Source organism: Capricornis sumatraensis, chromosome 2, assembly GCF_032405125.1.
Source record: "Capricornis sumatraensis isolate serow.1 chromosome 2, serow.2, whole genome shotgun sequence".
Taxonomy (NCBI): Eukaryota; Metazoa; Chordata; class Mammalia; order Artiodactyla; family Bovidae; genus Capricornis; species Capricornis sumatraensis.
The window spans coordinates 178,454,784-178,474,059 of NC_091070.1; the positions used below are offsets into that span (position 1 = coordinate 178,454,784).

General features: G+C 36.2%; 1 protein-coding gene across 4 annotated transcripts; it reads left to right on the forward strand.

The window, feature by feature from the left end:
- Nucleotides 1-1,428: 1,428 nt before the first annotated feature.
- SERBP1 (SERPINE1 mRNA binding protein 1) lies at nucleotides 1,429-18,369 on the forward strand. Of its 4 annotated transcripts, none has more exons than XM_068991617.1 (8): nucleotides 1,429-1,830; nucleotides 5,522-5,672; nucleotides 6,213-6,353; nucleotides 6,466-6,555; nucleotides 7,197-7,271; nucleotides 9,767-9,944; nucleotides 13,443-13,616; nucleotides 16,091-18,369. In XM_068991617.1, exons 1-8 carry the CDS (start codon nucleotides 1,518-1,520, stop codon nucleotides 16,145-16,147), a joined length of 1,179 nt encoding a protein of 392 aa, XP_068847718.1. In that variant the 5' UTR covers nucleotides 1,429-1,517; the 3' UTR covers nucleotides 16,148-18,369. The 4 variants fall into 4 exon arrangements, with proteins under 4 accessions (XP_068847718.1, XP_068847716.1, XP_068847719.1 ...); XM_068991615.1 differs by having other exon boundaries at nucleotides 7,152-7,271; nucleotides 16,091-18,368; XM_068991618.1 differs by having other exon boundaries at nucleotides 6,484-6,555; nucleotides 16,091-18,368.
- Nucleotides 18,370-19,276: the final 907 nt, after the last annotated feature.

Sequence of the window (19,276 nt, forward strand, 5' to 3'; positions counted from 1 at the left end):
CTTGCTATTCTTTGGAACTCTGCATTCAGATGCTTATATCTTTCCTTTTCTCCTTTGCTTTTCACTTCTCTTCAACAACATTTAAGTCTTATTAAATATTGGAAATTAATTTATATTGATTCATTTCTATCAGAAGGCAGAGTCTGGATTAAAAAATTGATGTCAGGTGTCTCACAGTGGAGTTAGAAGACTGGAGTTAACTCCTGGCACTTAAACTTTTACAGACGTGAACTTGATTAAGTTATTTCAAATAGGAAATGGTTTCACCTGTGAAAAGGGAAAATTATTTACCTAATAAGTTGTTGTTATCATTAAGGTTATTCATAGTACCTGGAACATAGAGATGCATTTTCTATATTCTGGTTAATAGAAAAAGGTTTAAAAATTATGATAATACATTCACCCTCACCGTGTTACCAAATATGCTTGAATATGCATGATACCCTTTTAATGGACTTTAATATTCTCAGCTAATACCAATGCGAATTAAAGACAATTCTCTGACATATTTCTCTCCCCTCACTGCACCTCTTAGTACATCACACATTCAGATGCTCTTCAGATAACATTTTAACGTTATTTCTTGAGTACCTTTTACTAACACCCAATCCTTGACTTGCCTGGCACTAATGTCAGCCTAGACTCCATAAAGTGTTTCTACAAACAATGCCTTTTGGAGGCTTTCCCAGTGTCTGGCTAGTGCTACACTGCCAGGAGTTAACAATTAAAGCACCGGTCGCAAGACGGCACTTCTCATCCAAGAAAAGCGCGCAAACACTCACTTTGCTAGTTCAACTTGTCTTTTGGATTAATTCTGCTGTTAAGAGTTCAAGTGGCCGAGAGAAGGGTATTCCGCCTCACATTAAACAGAGACGCTTCGATTCATTATTGGGGCTGCAGGAGGGCAACTCCAGCAACTGGGCAACTAGGGATTTGGAAGAGAGCGGGTTCCACTTCCGCGAGGCCAGTGCAATCTGCCCGCCCTGGAAGTTTGTGAGTCTCCACTTGTAAGACTGATAGTCACCTTGACCCTCCCGGAGATGTGGGGAAAGTTAGTCCTGGGCCGGAGGCGGGGAGTAAAACCGAAGACTGAGAACTTTCGCGAGCAAAACACGCCGTCACGTTTTCCTGTTTTCAGCGCAGCAGGAGACGCCAAGAGTTTAAGGGCGGCGACAGCAGGTGGCAGGACTCCGCCCACCACCGCGCTTCTCCCTCAGCTTGCACACCCCTCTCCCTCGGTGAGGACTCGCCTCTGAGGCGCGCGAAGAGTTTTTCAGCCGTGTATTCTGGGAGTTGTAGTCCTGGTGCCGGGAGCCGCCTCAGGAAAAGCGACTCTGGCCTACAGACCCCGTGGTACCGTGCGGCGCTGGCCGCTCCCGGATGTGTGCCTAGCGCCGGAAGAGAAGACAGTCCCCCTCTCTCGGCCCGGCCATCTTGTGGGAAGAGCTGAAGCAGGCGCTCTTGGCTCGGCGCGGCCCGCTGCAATCCGTGGAGGAACGCGCCGCCGAGCCACCATCATGCCTGGGCACTTACAGGAAGGCTTCGGCTGCGTGGTCACCAACCGATTCGATCAGTTATTTGACGACGAATCGGACCCCTTCGAGGTGTTGAAGGCAGCAGAGAACAAGAAAAAAGAAGCCGGCGGGGGCGGCGTTGGGGGCCCTGGGGCCAAGAGCGCAGCTCAGGCCGCAGCTCAGACCAACTCCAATGCGGCGGGCAAACAGCTGCGTAAAGAGTCCCAGAAAGACCGCAAGAATCCGCTGCCCCCCAGCGTCGGCGTGGTTGACAAGAAGGAGGAGACGCAGCCGCCTGTGGCGCTTAAGAAAGAAGGTAAAGCAGTGGTAGAAGGTGGGAGACACCCGGGATGGAGGGAAGGAGCGAGGAGACTTGCGGCTAACACTCGCTTCTGGGGCTCCGAGGGTTCGCGGGAGACTTGGCCACCGATATCCCGGCGTTTCCCTCAACGCGACAAAAGCCAGGTCCTGCGAAGGTGTTGGGAGCGTGTTAAGCCCAAGTTCAAACCGCCACCTGCAAGGATACTGGAACCACCCCTTCCCGCCTCAGGTCTGAGCCGAGAAGCGTGGTCGGGATCCTGGGAGGCTGTTGCCTTCCCGCCGGATTCCTTGGCGGGCGAGAGCATGGACCGAGGCTCGGTGAAGGGAGCCACTCCTCGGAGCACTTGTAGTGAAGCGGACAGCGGGGGCTCCGCGGCTTCTTCCTGCTCAGAGCTCCCCCCTCAGTCTGCTGCTCTGAGATGAGGTTGTCTCCTTCAGGCTACTCTCTTGCCATCTTGTCCCAGGATGGCGCGGGGTACGCCCGAAAAAGAGGGTCGAGTTTTCTGCCTGCGCGCACACCTCTCCGCAGGCATGTTCGAACCGCTCGGATATTGTGGAATAAGCTGCCCTTTTAGGTGCACACGTGCTTTATTGTCCACCCCTCGCTCCCTCAACTATTACAAACTTAATAACTTGCTGGAGTAACTCAAGCTGTTGGGAGAGGAATTTAGCCCCTCGGGATTGACCAGAAGCGGGAATTCTGAATGAAAACGTGTTGGCAGGAAATCCTGAAACTAGTTCTCGAGTCAAGATCTTTTCATCTACCCCGTCGAACCCCCGCGGACCCCCCCCACCTCCCCACTGCACGCCGTGTTTCATGTGGTGTGCCCCTGGCGCGAGCCTCGTGGCTGTCACAGCGGTAGCCACCGCTGAGTCCTTTTGAGTCTATGGCTTTTTCTCCCCATGTGCGTGAAGCATGGTCGGGATTTCATTGGCGGGTAGTAGCTGCTTCCAGGTCATTGTAAACTTCGCGGGATTGCCTTGAACTTGGTGTTTGCACTCTCCCTCATTGCTGGTTTCTCCTTGGTGGTGGGTGAAAAAGCATAGCAGTGAGGAGTAAGGAAAAATCTTAAAGATCTGAAGTAAGTAGGTGTAGGACCTAAGTTCTGAATCATAGAGATTACCTCTGTGTGTTGAAAGTTGAAATTTTGCCACGTGCTTCAGAAAGGAGTTCTGAGCTTTAGTTGAATTTGACAGCGTTCAACTAATTTAAAAATGAAAACAATTGTGTTAGGTTTTGGTTTAGAATTTTTAAGAAATAGAACGTTTTGAGGCTTGGGATGAAGAACCTAGGTGGTAAATAAAACAATTATATTAAAATTACAGGTTGGAGAGGGAAGCACACGTTGGAGTAGTAGCATGCATCTTTGAGGCTAAATACTCAGCTAGTCTTTATAGCAGGCTCTATAGGCTGTAGCACAATGTAATACATCGTTTAATTTCTATGTTAAGGAACACTGACTTGTGTAGTCATTTAAACTGTGCTCAAGTTTACCTCCTTTATCACTAATTCAAAGAAGGTACATGAAAAAATGGAATCTGAAATGTGTTCACTCGTTTTGAATGTTCAAAACATGAGGTGTGCTTTAAACCCCTCAGTTTGATCATAAAGTCCATTTATGAAATAAACTTTTACCTGGAACCTAGTATTTTAAATTATAAAGTTATTTCATAAATTTATGAGCAGGATTACGTTTACCATTCAGTAGTCAAATTCAATAATTTCCATTATTAGCTATCAACATTTTCCTTAGGTCAGCATTTCAGAGGACACTTAGGCGTAAATTGCATAAAACACAGGTTATAAAAATGTTGAATGAAAAAAGTTCATTTTGAGAGCCTACTATGTATGTAGCAATCATTTCTGGGCATTGGGGAAGTATAGACCTGTAAACAAAGTCCTGGACTCTTGTAGTAGGAGGGATTGTTAACCTGATCATGTGTTCTGTGCCTTTGAATAGAGGTCCTGGCACAATCAGATATGCTTTAGGTAGGTACTTACTGTTTATATTCTATGAATTTTGTAGTTTGTCTTTTGCCCACTTGAGGAACTTGAGAATGGACACCACTGAACATCGCTAAGGTCTATTCTTGTTTGTTTTTTAATGTTGAAAGCCTGGAATATAGTGAAAAATCTAGAGACACATTTTAAAATGTCAGTTGCTGCGTGGATTTATTTGTGTTTTAGATTCTGTAAGCCTCATAACTGAATATTGGAGTGGGGAAGCAAGCCATTGTTCATCTGGGTGTGTGAGGCTTGGATATTATAAGAACTGGTTCTGTAGCTCCACCCCATACACTACCTCTGAAGAAATTTTTTTAAATGCCTTGGTGTAAGGTCTAACGTTTGTGTCCTGTCCTGAGAGTTTATGTGGAACGGACCTTAAAATTTCAGAGTTTGACGTTTACCATTTGACTGCAAGCAGCTGAACAGTTGGGTGCATCTTGGTGGCGGTACACTTTCTTAGAAAGAAGCAGAGTGAGCCAACTTAATATCTTGTGAAATCAATTCCTCAGTTGACTGTCAGAAATTGTGGTTTGGGAATTAGAGCATACCTAAAATTTTACAGTCATAAATTTAACCATCAGTCTACTTATTATCCTTAAGGCCACCATGGGGCCTTTTGGCCTTTGACACAAACAGAAAAAAGGTAAGGAAGAGGGAAATCAGTAAATGCTTCAGCCATCATTTAGTGTCACAAGTTTCTGTTTCTTACATCTTGCTTAATTTGTGTATGTGGTTTTTAAAGATTTTTTGAAAACATAATTGTAAGGGCAAACCGAAAAAAAATTTCTCCATAATAATTGCTTCTGGTTGCATAACTGTGTTTTAAAATTAGGTGTGGTATGTATGTATATGTTTATATATATAAACTGCAGGAGGAAGAGGATTAAGTAGCTATTTTCAACTATGGAGATGTAATCTTTTAAAAATTTTTTTATTGAAGTATAGTTCATTTACAAAATGTGTTACTTGCTGCTGTACACTGAAGTGATTCAGTTATACCTGTGTGTATATATAATCTTTTTTAATATAGTCCCTTATGGTTTGTCACAGGATATTGAATATAGTTTCCCATATTATACAGTAGGACCTTATTATTCATTGGATATAATCTTAAATGGCATTTGCTTTCCGTTCAGTTTTGTAATTTTGTAAAATCATCAGTCTTTTTACTCTTTTTTCCTCTTCAGATGATGTAAAATAAAATAATGCCTTCACTGTTGGTGTGTTTTTTTTTGTTTTTAAGGGTCCTTATCTGGTGATTGTGTTGGTTTGCTTGAGTATTATTTGTAAATGGCTACTGTATTAATTGTTTTTATTATGTCATTTGCTTAAGATTTCTTGAATTTAGAATTTTAAATTAAGAGGTAGGCATCTTGAAAAGTGAGAGAAATAACTAAATGACTTCCAGGTCAATTACAGAGAGTGCTTTAGAGGGGGTAATGGTTTGGCAAACCAAATGGAATTTTGAAACAAGTTTATTTAAATAGGAATTTTTCTGAAGTACTTTATTAAACTTCAGAGGTGCCCAGTGTTAGCCTTTTTCAACAGAAAATGCTAGTAGTGGACTTAAAGAGTAGTAGTTTTTTTTTCTAACAGTCTAGGCCTAAATGTTTTGTGTTGCAAAAATGATTCGCTTATATGGGTTTTGTTTTGTTTTGTTTTGTTTTAATTGTTTTAGGAATAAGACGTGTTGGAAGAAGACCTGATCAACAACTTCAGGGTGAAGGGAAGATAATTGATAGGAGACCAGAAAGGCGACCACCTCGTGAAAGAAGATTTGAAAAGCCACTTGAAGAAAAGGGTGAAGGAGGAGAATTTTCCGTTGATAGGCAAGATGTTTCTTAATCTCTTCATGTATTGTCAGTTTATAGACATACATCTTAACGCATATAAGTTGAGCATAATTGCCAGGAAGCAGTGTGGCTGGTTAATTTTATCACTTTTTTCAGCAGACCATGTGAGTATGAGTATCTATGTTATTAATGACATTTTGGTAACAGTTTTTGGTATTCAGACTTAGATTTCTTGTAGTGAAACACTTCAATTATGCGGGTTAGATGTGTTTATTTTAATTTTTAAGTATATGAGTGAATAGCAGTTTTATTAGATTATAATGTGAAATGAGTAATAGTGGAAGAGTATATACATTAGTAGTAAAAGAAAATGTCAAAATAATTTTTTTACTTTGGAGAATTTCCTAGTTCTGATTCCCTTTAACTGTTTAGAAATAGACTATTTTGAATTTCTAAAACATTTAACAGTTGGGCTGTGAGCCAGTAAATATGTTCCTGTACTTTTGAGTCTTTGACTTTCTCTCATTCTTTTTTCCAGAGACCTTAGAAGTATGTAATATTTTTCATTTGTTGTAGACCGATTATTGACCGGCCTATCCGAGGCCGTGGTGGTCTTGGAAGAGGTCGAGGAGGTCGTGGACGTGGAATGGGCCGGGGAGATGGCTTTGATTCTCGTGGCAAACGTGAATTTGATAGGCATAGTGGAAGTGATAGATCGTAAGTCTTACATTGGTTTTTATTATACTTTAATATTTGAATCTACTTCTTTAATAAAACAAAATTTGAATTTCTAGAAGTAAAGAGTATTATGTTAACTCAGTTTTGTTAGTTCTTTTTCACATTACAGTGGCCTGAAGCATGAGGACAAACGTGGAGGGAGCGGATCTCACAACTGGGGAACTGTCAAAGATGAATTAACGTTGGTATTCCGGTTTCTTAATAAATAATTTTAATAAAATTGTATAGTTTACATTTGAGATTTGCCGTTAGTTCTGTTAAATATTTACTTGTCTTAGGGACAAGAATGAATGCTGTCATCTCAGCTACTTCCTTACAAGATGATGTGTGATTTTTTGGATATGTTAGGGTTATAATGTGTCAAATGACCAATTTTCCTCTGTTTCAAACGTGTGACACTGTTTCAAACGTGTGACACTTTTCATATAGGTGTATCACTTTTATTGAAATCTCATATTGAAGTTAGTTGAGTATTCTGCTATTGTGTGTTTCTTATTTTATAATTCTTATTCTAGCTATTAACCTTTTGGTGATTATAAAAACTTCAAAAGCTGGTGGGTCTTTATTTTAGAAGTGCTGCCTTTCTACTTTTTGAGTAGTGTGCTTGAGCTGTAACTTGGATCAGTGTATATTTTTAAATTATTTTCTTGTAATGTTCTACAGGGGAGTAAATTCAGTAGGAAAAAACTGGGAATGTGAGAATTTTAAAATACTTCTGTATACTCTTTTAACTACATGTAAATGGACCTAGATGCCTTTTTTTCTTTCTTTCCTTAGAGAGTCCCCCAAATACATTCAGAAACAAATATCTTATAATTGCAGTGACTTGGAACAATCAAATGTGACTGAGGAAACACCTGAAGGTGAGGAACATCCAGTTGCGGACACTGAAAATAAGTAAGTGATTTTGTATGTGGTGGTAATGGTTGAGCATTGCAATGTTCGGGGTTTACCAAAAAAAAATCTGTAGACTTAATGTTGCTAAATATTTGCTTTTTAATAGGAAAGACTTTATTGTACTCCATTCCTTCAAATAGTAGAGGAGTACTTTACACATGTATATGTTGGGCTGTTTGAATTTACCATTGACATCTTAAAAAGATAAGGAAAATAGGTATTTTAGTAAATTCTGTTAGCCCTGAGCACAAAAACTAGTTGTTTTAACCTGAGAATTATTTGCAACTCATAGTTCACAGTACTTTGGACTCTATAGCTGTACACATTTTATACTGAGACAGTTTAAAATGAGAAAATGTGACTATTAAAATTAGTTCCTCCATCTCTTTGAAGGTTTTTTCCGTTGACATAGAATGTGGAATACAGCATTATTGGCTTGTTTTAAAATGTGTGAGGAGAGCAAGGGCCAGAATATGTTATCCTTTAACTAGCTTTTCTTATTTTCTGAGTTTTTAGGTACAAGACAGTTTTGAAATTAAATTGTTCAAGGATTGGAGAGTTTTAAAGACTCAAGTTATGCTGGTAGAAATAGTTTTATGCCTTCCTCTGTCTTCCATCAATACAAGCAGAAGTTATATGTCAGTCATTTCTTTCAGTATGTAGTTTAAAGTCTTGCATTGCAGATTATTTAGGTCAGTAATTAATCAAGGTGTAATCAAATCATTTAGGGAGGGGATGCTTTTCTAAACTCTTCTCCAGAATTGTTCTTAGAGTGAAGCACTATTAATGATTAGAAAGTCATATTTGGTGGATTTGCTTAAATAAGGAATAATAATTGATTTATTATTAGAGAAAATTACTATTGTTTTTAGTTATTACTAAAAGTATAAATATTTTTAGTTACACTATTAGTTATTTTAGTTATTATTACTATTAGATTAAAAATACATGGTGTTGAGTTGAACTTTGTTTTATTTTATATGAAACTATGAATATTTTGTGTGGTAAACAATGGAATAGGTAACTTAAATGAACCTTATACAACACTTAATTACTTTACAAAGCTCAACACAAATACTGTTCTCTTAATGAAGAACCGTCATTTATTTAAATGAATAAATATTTAATTTGTTTAAATATTTGAACATTTATATCACCTTAAGAGTAATCTGCCAAGGTTATAACTGTTTATACATACAGTTATGTAAGAGATATATTGGTATTGATAGGGTATTGGAAGCAAATTTTAGCTCAGTTCCCAGGACTGAAATTGGGATTCTAGGTATTGAGCCTAAAGACCATGATGATGACATTAGCTTACATATGCAAGGTAAATTTAAGAAACACAGTTTAGGCTGAATTTGATTGGTTCCTTTAAGTATAGTTCTTGAGTTTCTGTTTTGTTTCATTTGATTCTTAGAACCCTTGAAGGTAGATGTCATGGTTTCATGACGTGATAAATGTATGCTGAGTCCTGTTCTTGGCTAGGTTACAACTTATGAGTAACTAACTGGGACCTTTTTTCTTTCTTTAGTTTTCTGATCTGCAAACTGACAGGGTTGGACTTGATACTTAAAATTGCATCAATTCAGTATGAACTTGGTCTGGGGAGTTTAAGATGAGATTTGTCGAACAGTAAAGAATAGCATGTATGGGAGTAACTTGAGCTCTGAGGCTAACTGAATCACCTACTATCTTTGGAAAGAAGCAGTGCTCCCAAAATAGCAAACTTGTTTGGTGATAATTGAAAATTGAGATTAAATAGTGAATTCCTAGGTGCATGCTTTGTTTGTATAAAAAGGAAACAGGATACTATATAATAGTTATAGTCTGATAATTATATTAGAAATAACACAATTTGGTATTAAGTATTGAAAACCAGTATTTTATAAAAAGTTCCGTTACTAGTGAAACTTTAGTTTCCTATTCATGTACACACTGGTTTGAAAGTTGGAGTATATATAAAGATTGGATTTGTAGAAATTAGAGATTTGCTTTAAATGTTATAAAAATGGATCAGGGAACAGTTTTCTTATATTCTTAAATATAAAACTTGGTTGTCATGGGCAGCCTAAATGATTACCTTCATGTGTGTTATGAATTATGTATTATGGAAATTAAAAATGTGTTTTAGCAGAAGCTAAATCGGATTTCAATCACATACTGTAAGTTTTAAAAACAGTAGTGTAGTTTTAAAAAAATGTGTTCTAGGTTTAAGAAAGTGTGTTACTGATAGATATCATTTAAGAGTTTATGAAGATGAATTGTATGTTCCTTCGTTATCCACATTTTCACTGATTTAACAAACAGTAAATTCCTGGTCTCTACCAAGTCACATGTTAGCCATTGGGTTACAAAGAAAACTGATTCTCCTGTCCTTGGATAATCTAGATGATGACCAACCAGCTAAGGGTGGTACTTCCTCCCTTACACTTATAAGTTCTGTGATTTTATGAGCCCCCTACCAGGTGTAATACTGAAACATCTTCACACAGGGAAAATGAAGTTGAAGAAGTAAAGGAAGAGGGTCCAAAAGAAATGACTTTGGATGAGTGGAAGGCTATTCAAAATAAGGACCGGGCAAAAGTAGAATTTAATATCCGAAAACCAAATGAAGGTGCTGATGGGCAGTGGAAGAAGGGATTTGTTCTTCATAAGTCAAAAAGTGAAGAGGTAAAGTGAAGTTTTGTGGTGTTTGGAAATGTTCAGATTTGTCTTGAATTGCATATACAATTTTTGTTTTAAAATTTCACATGGGTAATCTGTTTATAAAATAAAGTTTTACATAGGATTATTTGAGATATATATTGCCCCCAAAGGAAAATAAGCTATATTATACTGTTAAGAAATTATTCTTTTAAAGTTTTAATCTTTTTTAAAATCTTACTTAACTGGGAGTCAGTAAGATTTGTATTAGGTTGAAAAGTTGGCATTTTTTATGTGGTATAACTTTAAACTGTCTGCCTATGCCATATATAAATAATATCTGGGAATCTTTAGGTAATCTTTACTGAAGAATAATAGCTTGTGAAGACCAGAGAATTTTATGAGTTTCCTTTCCTTAGGAAACAAGGAAACTAATGAAAATACTCCAGAAAGACGAGTGACTTTTGATTTGGTAGCTTTTATTTAGGTCTTGGGGCACACATTCTTAGGGGACTATCCCACTGCTATATCTTTTTAGGGTTTATGTAAGTATGAGCTTTTAGTCACAGTTAAACTGAAATGAAGGCAACCTGATAATTTTTAAAAATACAGTAAAATCTTTCTACATTATAATTTTCTAAGCAAAAAATAATTGTGAAACAAGCTTGGAAATATTCTGCACTAAAATGAAAATTTAGAGATGATTTTTTAAGCATGGGCATCATGAAAGTAGTATAAATGAGACAGTCTTGTGTCATTTCCTATCGGTAAAGAAAAAATATTTTGCTTCATTAGAATGCTTTGGGTTTTGTAGTTCTTGCTGATAAAGTTGTTTCGTGTTATCTGTGAAATCCAAAGAGAATCTTGATTTAAAGACCCATAGAAGTTCACTTTAGGGAGATTATTCATTTGAGCTAATTATTAAAACTGCTTGCTGCTGCTGCTGCTAAGTCACTTCAGTCGTGTCCGACTCTGTGTGACCCCATAGACGGCAGCCCACCAGGCTCCCCCATCCCTGGGATTCTCCAGGCAAGAACACTGGAGTGGGTTGCCATTTCCTTCTCCAGTGCATGAAAGTGAAAAGTGAAAGTGAAGTTGCTCAGTAAAGTACTTTGGTACCTTTGAGACAATTATAAGTTTTTGGGGTCCCAACAGAACTTTTCTTCAGAACAGAACACAGACATGAAATACTTTGGTATAATTTTAGATTATATCATTACCATTAATGCCCTGCAACCTCTTGATACATTTTATAGACATCTGGTTAAGTATCCCAGCTTTAAGTATTTTATATTGAGCTTTTCAGAAATAATTATTACACAAGGTGATATATAAATAGAATTTTCTGAAAATTATAAAATGTGAAATTGGTTATGAATAACCTTGAAACTAGGACATTTTCTTTATCAACCACTTACAAATGCTTGAACCCTCATAGTTAGGCTGCTTTTGTGATGTTGTACTTGGAATCTGGCCTTATTGACATATATGGCCTTATCACTTGAATACAGATTGTCTCTGATGTAGAACTTTCGGTTTTTGTTTTATTGCTTTTCACTTTCAATACTACATTTAATAAATTAACATGAGATATTTAACGCATTATAATAAAGGCTTTGTGGATTTGTTTTAGATGATTTTGCTCTGCTGTTGGGTAATGTAGATGTCCTAAGCACATTGAAGGTAGGCTAGGCCAAGCTATGATGTGTTTGGTAGGTTAGGTATATTAAATGTATTTTGGACTTAGAGATAATCTGGGGTTTATCAGGATGCAACCTCATTGTAACTTTATTAACAGATCTTTAAGTTTGTTGTATACAGTGCTTTGAGTACTGTTTTTTCTTTTATTATACTTACCTTCATCTTCATAATAAAAATGAAGTAGTTAGGGAAAGGAAAACACTTTTTTGAGAAATGGAGAACTAAATTATTGACAGCTGAGACTAAGCTCTATTTCCTTAATTATTGCACAGTGCTATAGAAAAAAAAAACCCTGTAAATTGATCCTGGTAGTTTACTTGAAGATTGGGGTTGTAACCTGAATATCCAGGCTTCCTCTTAATTACTATAGTAATACCTTCAGGATTGTTTTCAGTAATATATCACCTTAAACTTTTTTGTTTCTTGCCCTAGAAATTTATAAATGGTTTTAACTAATAAATTGATATTGTTGTTTTGCAATAGCTAACATTTAAAATCAGACACTTCACATATTTAATTGACTTATTTGCTAGTGATTTTGTATTTTAGGTTCCGTTAAAGTTAATATTTTTTCAATGTTAAAATTAATATTTTTTTAAATTTAAAAAATTTGAAAATATTTTTAAAGACCTTTCTTTTTAAAGAAAGACACAAAAGAGATGTAATTTAGTTTGGGTATTAGATGATTAAAGGAATGAAAATCTGTTTACAAATAAAGAATTTGTACTTGAAAAGGTAATTATTAACAGTTGTAATATTACAAGATATTTAGAATGAAATACCCTTCAGAAAAGAGGATTATACATGTATTTAGAAAAATTAAAACATACTTTAGTATAGGAAGTTTCCAACTAGAAGATTAAAACCCATTTTCCCAAATGTACAAAAGAAAATCAGGCATTAAGCAGTGTGAGATTGCTTGGCATTTTTGCACTCTGTCAGGTGGCTTGGGATCTGAATTTCACAAACATGATGGCTTCATTTTAATGAAGGTTCCTTTGGTAAATTTAAGGCATGGTTTTATTTGTGCAAGTTTTGGAAGGTTGTTTATGTAACTTGTTTCACTTGAATCTGTAGTTCTCCAATTTATATGGCAGAACATGTTTAAATATAAACAGAAAAGCATTTTGAGAAGTCTGTACACAGTTTCTTCCCCAAGTCATAGCTGGTATAGAGCAAAAGTTCTCTTTAAAACTTAATGAAGAGATTCAGTAATGTCTCTAACAGAAATGTATACCATCTATCTGAAAGTCTTCATCAGAGGTTCAGATTGGAATCCTAATCTGAAGGGCATATTTTAAACATACTTATTCATCCCTGATGGCTCAGAGAGTAAAGAATCTGCCTGAAGTGCAGGAGACCAAGCTTCTATCCCTGGATCAGAAAGATCCCCTGGAGAAGGAAATGGCTACCCATTCAAGTATTCTTGCCTGGAGAATCCCATGGACGGAGGAGCTTGGTAGGCTACAGTCCATAGGGTTGCAGAGTCAGACACGACTGAGCAACTAACACTATTCTTACTTCACTGCTAAAGATTATAATTCAGTAGGTTTGAGATGGGGCCCAGCCACTTGAGTAGTTGTGATAATACCTCTAATCAAGACTTGCTAGTATCACCTATAACTAAAGTTAAGGGAATATGAAGTGGAGAAAAGTGAAAGGAATTCTTCCTGCTAGATGACTGTAGGTCATCCCAAAGCTTACTTATTACCTGTTGTTACATTTTTTCACACAAAGGACAGGTTGTAGAAAGCTCATTTAGAAATATACAACATTGGTTTCCTATTAATCAAATCACCCAGTGGCCTTCATTTGAAATTTTAGGCTCATGCTGAAGACTCAGTTATGGATCATCATTTCCGGAAGCCAGCAAATGATATAACATCTCAGCTGGAGATCAATTTTGGAGACCTTGGCCGCCCAGGACGTGGTGGCAGGGGAGGACGAGGTGGGCGTGGGCGTGGCGGACGTCCAAACCGTGGCATCAGGACTGACAAGGTAATTTTAAGACATAGTCTACCGTTGTAAGTAACTTGAGGGACCTCTTTTGATGGATGACTGACCTAACTCCTTTTGCAGACATAAGTAGAAGAAAAAGGTTGGCATGCCTTTAAGAAATTACATTTTAGGTTATATTTTTGTTTAAAGCACTTAAATGACTCTGCTGGCAGTGGTTCAGTTTATCACCCTTTATTGAACAATTAATTTAGTGCTTGTCATGGTACCGTGCGTTTTAAAAAATTGCCATTTTATAGAAGATGAAATTCAGGTGCAAGGAACCAAGGTAATTTTTTGGTCTTTGTCTACCTGAAGTGCCAAATATCAATAATTGTCTTGACAAATCTTCACTGCTTTTTAGAGGTCAGCTTAATAAAACCTTTGTGTCCAATATATAATAGTGTGACATTGATTGGTTGTTGATTCCTATTTTGTTCAGGAGAGCTGTTCTCTTAATTAGAGTTGGGATTCATTTTTGTCCTATTTTTTGTGATTTCCATTGCCTTGCACTGTGTGTGACACAAAACAAATTTTTCTGAAACATTTTGCTAGAAGCCCTAGTAATTGGTAGTTTTGAATTTTGATCTGCTTGGTCCCAAAGTTCATGGTTTATTGATGAGATATTAATATTCATGTAGCTTCCCCACCAGTTAGATATCCATGCTTCATGGGAATAAACATACCAACAAAAGAAGAGCTTATTGCCAATAAACCAGAATTTGGGCATATTTCAGATTATCTAGGAGCAAACAGTGTTGTATATCTGTCAGTAGAAGGACTGGTTTCATCTGTACAAGAAGGAATAACACTGAAAAAACAGAGTGAAAAAGCAAGACATTATGGTTCAAGAAAATGGGAATGGTTTGGAATGTTTTGAAAACAATGGTCATTGTACAAAGGAAGATATTATGATTCAAGAAAATGAGAATGGTCTGGAATGTTTTGAAAAGAATGATCATTGTACAGCTTGTCTGACTAGAAAATACCCTGTGGAAGTGGAATGGTAGCTGCCAGGGGCAGACATCATATTTCAGGACACAAAAGTTGGTGAAGAAGTTGTAGTGGTTATACCTTCATTTACTGTTACTCAGTTGGTACAGTGTGAAATGCCACATGATTGTAAGTTCTGAGATTTTTTTTTTCTGAAAAGGACACCAAATTGCTATGATTTATTCAGTAATCCTGGATAAATACTTTGGTATTATGTAGGAACTTGGATGATCCTTTCAGTTTTATTCAGTACTGTTACTTTTTAGAGATCATGTACATTTCAGATCATCAGCAGTAATATAGCAGATGGGTGAATTTCTGTTTTAGAGAGGATTGCCAGGTATTATACTCTCACAGGTTCTTAGGAAATTTTGTGGAATGTTTAAGAGTTACTGAAATTCATTTATGGAATATTTTCATGGAGAAGGAAATGGCAACCCACTCTAGTGTTCTTGCCTGGAGAATCCCAGGGACGGGGGAGCCTGGTGGGCTGCCGTCTATGGGGTCGCACAGAGTTGGACACGACTGAAGTGGCTTAGCTTAGCTTAGTGATAATTTGAGTTAGTTCATTGTATCTTACAGTCTATTCAGAACCAACCATAATGTCCTGAATTCTCAACATCTTTGAGATGGCACCCCATCTGCTTGATTGAGTCTGACAATGTTTAATTATAGTAGTAACTTAATATTCTAGATTTTATGGTCACCCATAACAGTGTAGTGATACTTTGTTTGTTTTTTCCCTCTGTAACATGGGTTCTTTTTAAAGGACAGCATTGTGTATATGGATCTTTTTAATACTTTTTTGTTTTGTAATTTGTATTTTGACTATAAATAGCCATTGAGTTCCTTCCTATCAGTTATGAATGTGCTGCTTAAATAATTGGTTTCTTAGCTTGCTTTCATTGCCATTCGTATTATTAGCAGGTGGGAAAAATAAAAGAATAGTGAACAACAGTGAATCCACATACGTACCTTGTGTGAATCTACTAGTGTGATTTGTTAGAAAAACAAATAACCCATGGTGTTACTAGGAGTTTTCTCAGATCTTGATAGAAAATTCAGGACAGGGCTCATTGCAAATATTTGTAGTCTTTTTTTTTTTGTTTTTTTTTTTAAATTTTACTGGAGTTTACAATGTTGTATTAGTTTCTGCAGAGTGGATCAGTTATATATACACACATATATTCACTTGTTTTTTAGATTCTTTTTATATATAGGTTGTTACAATACAGTCAGTCCTTATTAGTTACCTATTTTATATAACTGTGTATATGTCAATCTCAGTCTCCCAATTTATTCCCCTCAAGTTCTATTCTGATCCATAATTTTACTTTTTGAAAGTAAAAGTTTTGGCATATTTTACTTATTGTAATAAAACTTTTTTTTTTTGTTTTTAAGAATCTGTCTAAATGTAGATGCTGGAAATAGATTAATAAGATTTTGAGAATCATTAATTTTGCTTGTTTCTTTTTCTTTTTCAGTCAAGTGCTTCTGCTCCTGATGTGGATGACCCAGAGGCATTCCCAGCTCTGGCTTAACTGGATGCCATAAGACCACCCTGGTTCCTTTGTGGACCCTCCTCTTTGAGGCTTGCATGCTTAAGGATCCCAAACGACTAAGAAATTTAAAAAAAAAAAACAAAAACAAAAAACAAAAAAAAAGACTGTCATTCATACCATTCACACCTAAAGACTGAATTTTATCTGTTTTGAAAATGAACTTCTCCTGCTACACAGAAGTAACAATATGGTAGTCAGTTTTGTATTTAGAAATGTATTGGTAGCAGGGATGTTTTCATAATTTTCAGAGATTATGCATTCTTCATGAATACTTTTGTATTGCTGCTTGCAAATATGCATTTCCAAACTTGAAATATAGGTGTGAACAGTGTGTACCAGTTTAAAGCTTTCACTTCATTTGTGTTTTTTAATTAAGGATTTAGATGTTTCCCCTATTACAAACTGGTTTTAAATATTGGACATAATATCAGTTTTAATACCTGCTTTGCATTTTCACACATGGTCAACTGGGACATGTAAACTTTGTCAAATTTTATGCTGTGTGGAATACTAACTACTTTATGTATTTTAACTTAGTTTTAATATTTTCATTTCTGGGGATAAGGTGTTTTTCACTTCTCATGATAGCTGTTATATACGCTAAATCTTTATATACAGAAATACCAGTACTTGAACAAATTCAAAGCACATTGGTTTATTAACCCTTACTCCTGCATGGTTCATTAGGTTCAAATTATAATTGATTCAATTTCAATTATATTTACTTTTAAAATGTCACTTGCCCATTTTAAAAATCAGTCTAGACACCTTACTGGTAAAAGTTGTTTAAGCTACTTATTGTTGGTAGACACATACTGTCAAGTGAAGTAGTTTTATGGGTGTTGGATTTTTCCTCCTCCAATAGGGTGGGTGGAACAAGTTAATTTGGCTAATGTGTTAACATTTAAACTGCTCTGTAAGTGGCCGCTCAGTATGATTTGTATGTGTGAAAGGTCCCAAAATCAAAATTGTACATCCATAATCAACCCTTTAACTCTCCCTTGTTCTAAAGAAACCAAAGGGCACTGGTTAGTATGGTAAGGTTGGAGGTTGTTAATTTCTGGGATTTGGAAAGTGGACAGCTTTACTTTATAAGGTTGGAACAGCAGCACCATCCATGAAATGAAAACCAAAAATTTTACTGTTTCCAAATTTCCTATATTGCTATTAATTTTTGTCTTGATAGATTCTGTAGAAGGTAACAAGTATCTTTTTACCTCTTCCTCTGTTACAAAATTAGGTTAATAATGGATTCTTTGATCAAGAGCATCACCACTTACTAAAACATACATGGAGAGAATAATAAACAGCCTTTCTAGGATTTTTTTTTTAAGTCTTCTGCAACATTGATTAACAGGAAAGGGGCTTTATTTACAGGTTTAAAGATCTTTTTGTCACTATTAGTAATTTTCTATCTATGTGGTAATGTCCAATTTAAAAAATACTTGATATAAGACATTAAGTCATAAAATGTCTGTTTAGCTCATTAGTTTTCCCCTATACTTCTAAAGGAGAAACCATACAGTACAAGAGTTTCTCATTGGGATTGGATTAATTGATCTAGTGACCTGCTAGTTTGACATTTTAGGAAGGAGGTAATTGGTTTTTTTAAATGGTGGATAAACTTGTGCTGGTGTTTTGGATCTTATGATGCTGAGCATGTTCTGCACTGGTGCTAATGTTAAACATAATTTTATATTTACAAACATATCTGCTACCCAGAGGCAAGTATTAATTTAGTCCATATGGACTATTGACCCCTCTTGAGATTGCAACATACACATTCCTAAACATACCCGTGCATAGTGTGTTTAAAGTATCTTAACTCATTTTTGGACACGAACATGTAACAAACCTGATTTCTGGCAACATATAGAAAACAGAAGTTCTACTCATTGTCAGCCATTGCTGGCATTCTGTCACTAGAGAATACACAGCAATATCTGGTATGTTGCAAGCTTTCAAGATAGCCTGGATTTTAAAGTCAGTCCATTAGTTGTATCTGATGGATGTAAATTTGCCTCCTAGTTCACTTTGTGTCACGAGCTAAAACTGTGAACCTAACTTTCTCTTATTGGTGGGTAATAACTGAAAATAAAGATTTTATTTTCATGCTCACTTCTTAAAAGTCATAAAAGCAATCAAATAGGAGCCCATTTATCGTCTTGTGTCTTCTGACCTATGTGTGTACCACCAAAGGTAATGTTCATATTTCATTTTTTCACAAACAGGCGTGTGTATATGGAGTGTTTGTTAACCTAGTCTGTCAAATAGCAATTGGGAGAGTACATATTTTAATTACAAAATTTAATTCTTGCAAAATGAATTTCAAGGACTGACATGACAATTGACATTTCTTGTAGGAAACTCCATGTTTGAGTGAATGTCGGGGTTTGTCTTTTATGTTGAGGGTTTGTCTTTTCACAAATAAGGTAATAATGGCTGATAGAATGTTCTAATGCACTTCTGTCTTGATGCTTTTAAAGTGAAATAATAGTACAGTTTAAATTTTTTATTAAGATATTTTCAGTTTACATTGAGATGATGGAGATAAGGTTTCTTATAGTTAAATATTTTGAGACCTTTGTGCAGTTATGAAAGATTTTTAAATGTGTCACCAGGCACTATACATCAGTTTCATTTAAAAAGTGGAGGCAGAATATATCTCGAGTTATAAATAATATGTTTGGGGGTGTTTGTGGTTTATGGAGGGGGAGAATATTAGGTATTCATTTTTATTGTATTATTTTTCTAATTGCTATAGGTGGTTGGAAATAGAAAATTTTTGTTACATGCTGTTAGGGAGTTGCATAGAAAGTCTGAATACTGTATATTAGGTTTTTAAAACATATCTTTAAGAGACTAACATATGGTTGGTTCCAAATATCAAAGGGTTAAAAAAACTCAGAAATGTGGAGCTGCTAGAACCTGAATGATTTTGACTTTAAAATCATTATCATGTATACTAGTGGACATCTAGAAGACATCTGTCCTAATAGGCTCTTGGGTGCCTGCAACTCTGCTTTATAAAGAAAGACATTAAATGCTTAGAAAATTGAGTCTAACCCAGACATTGTATTTCTACTGAAATAATTAGGCAGAACACTT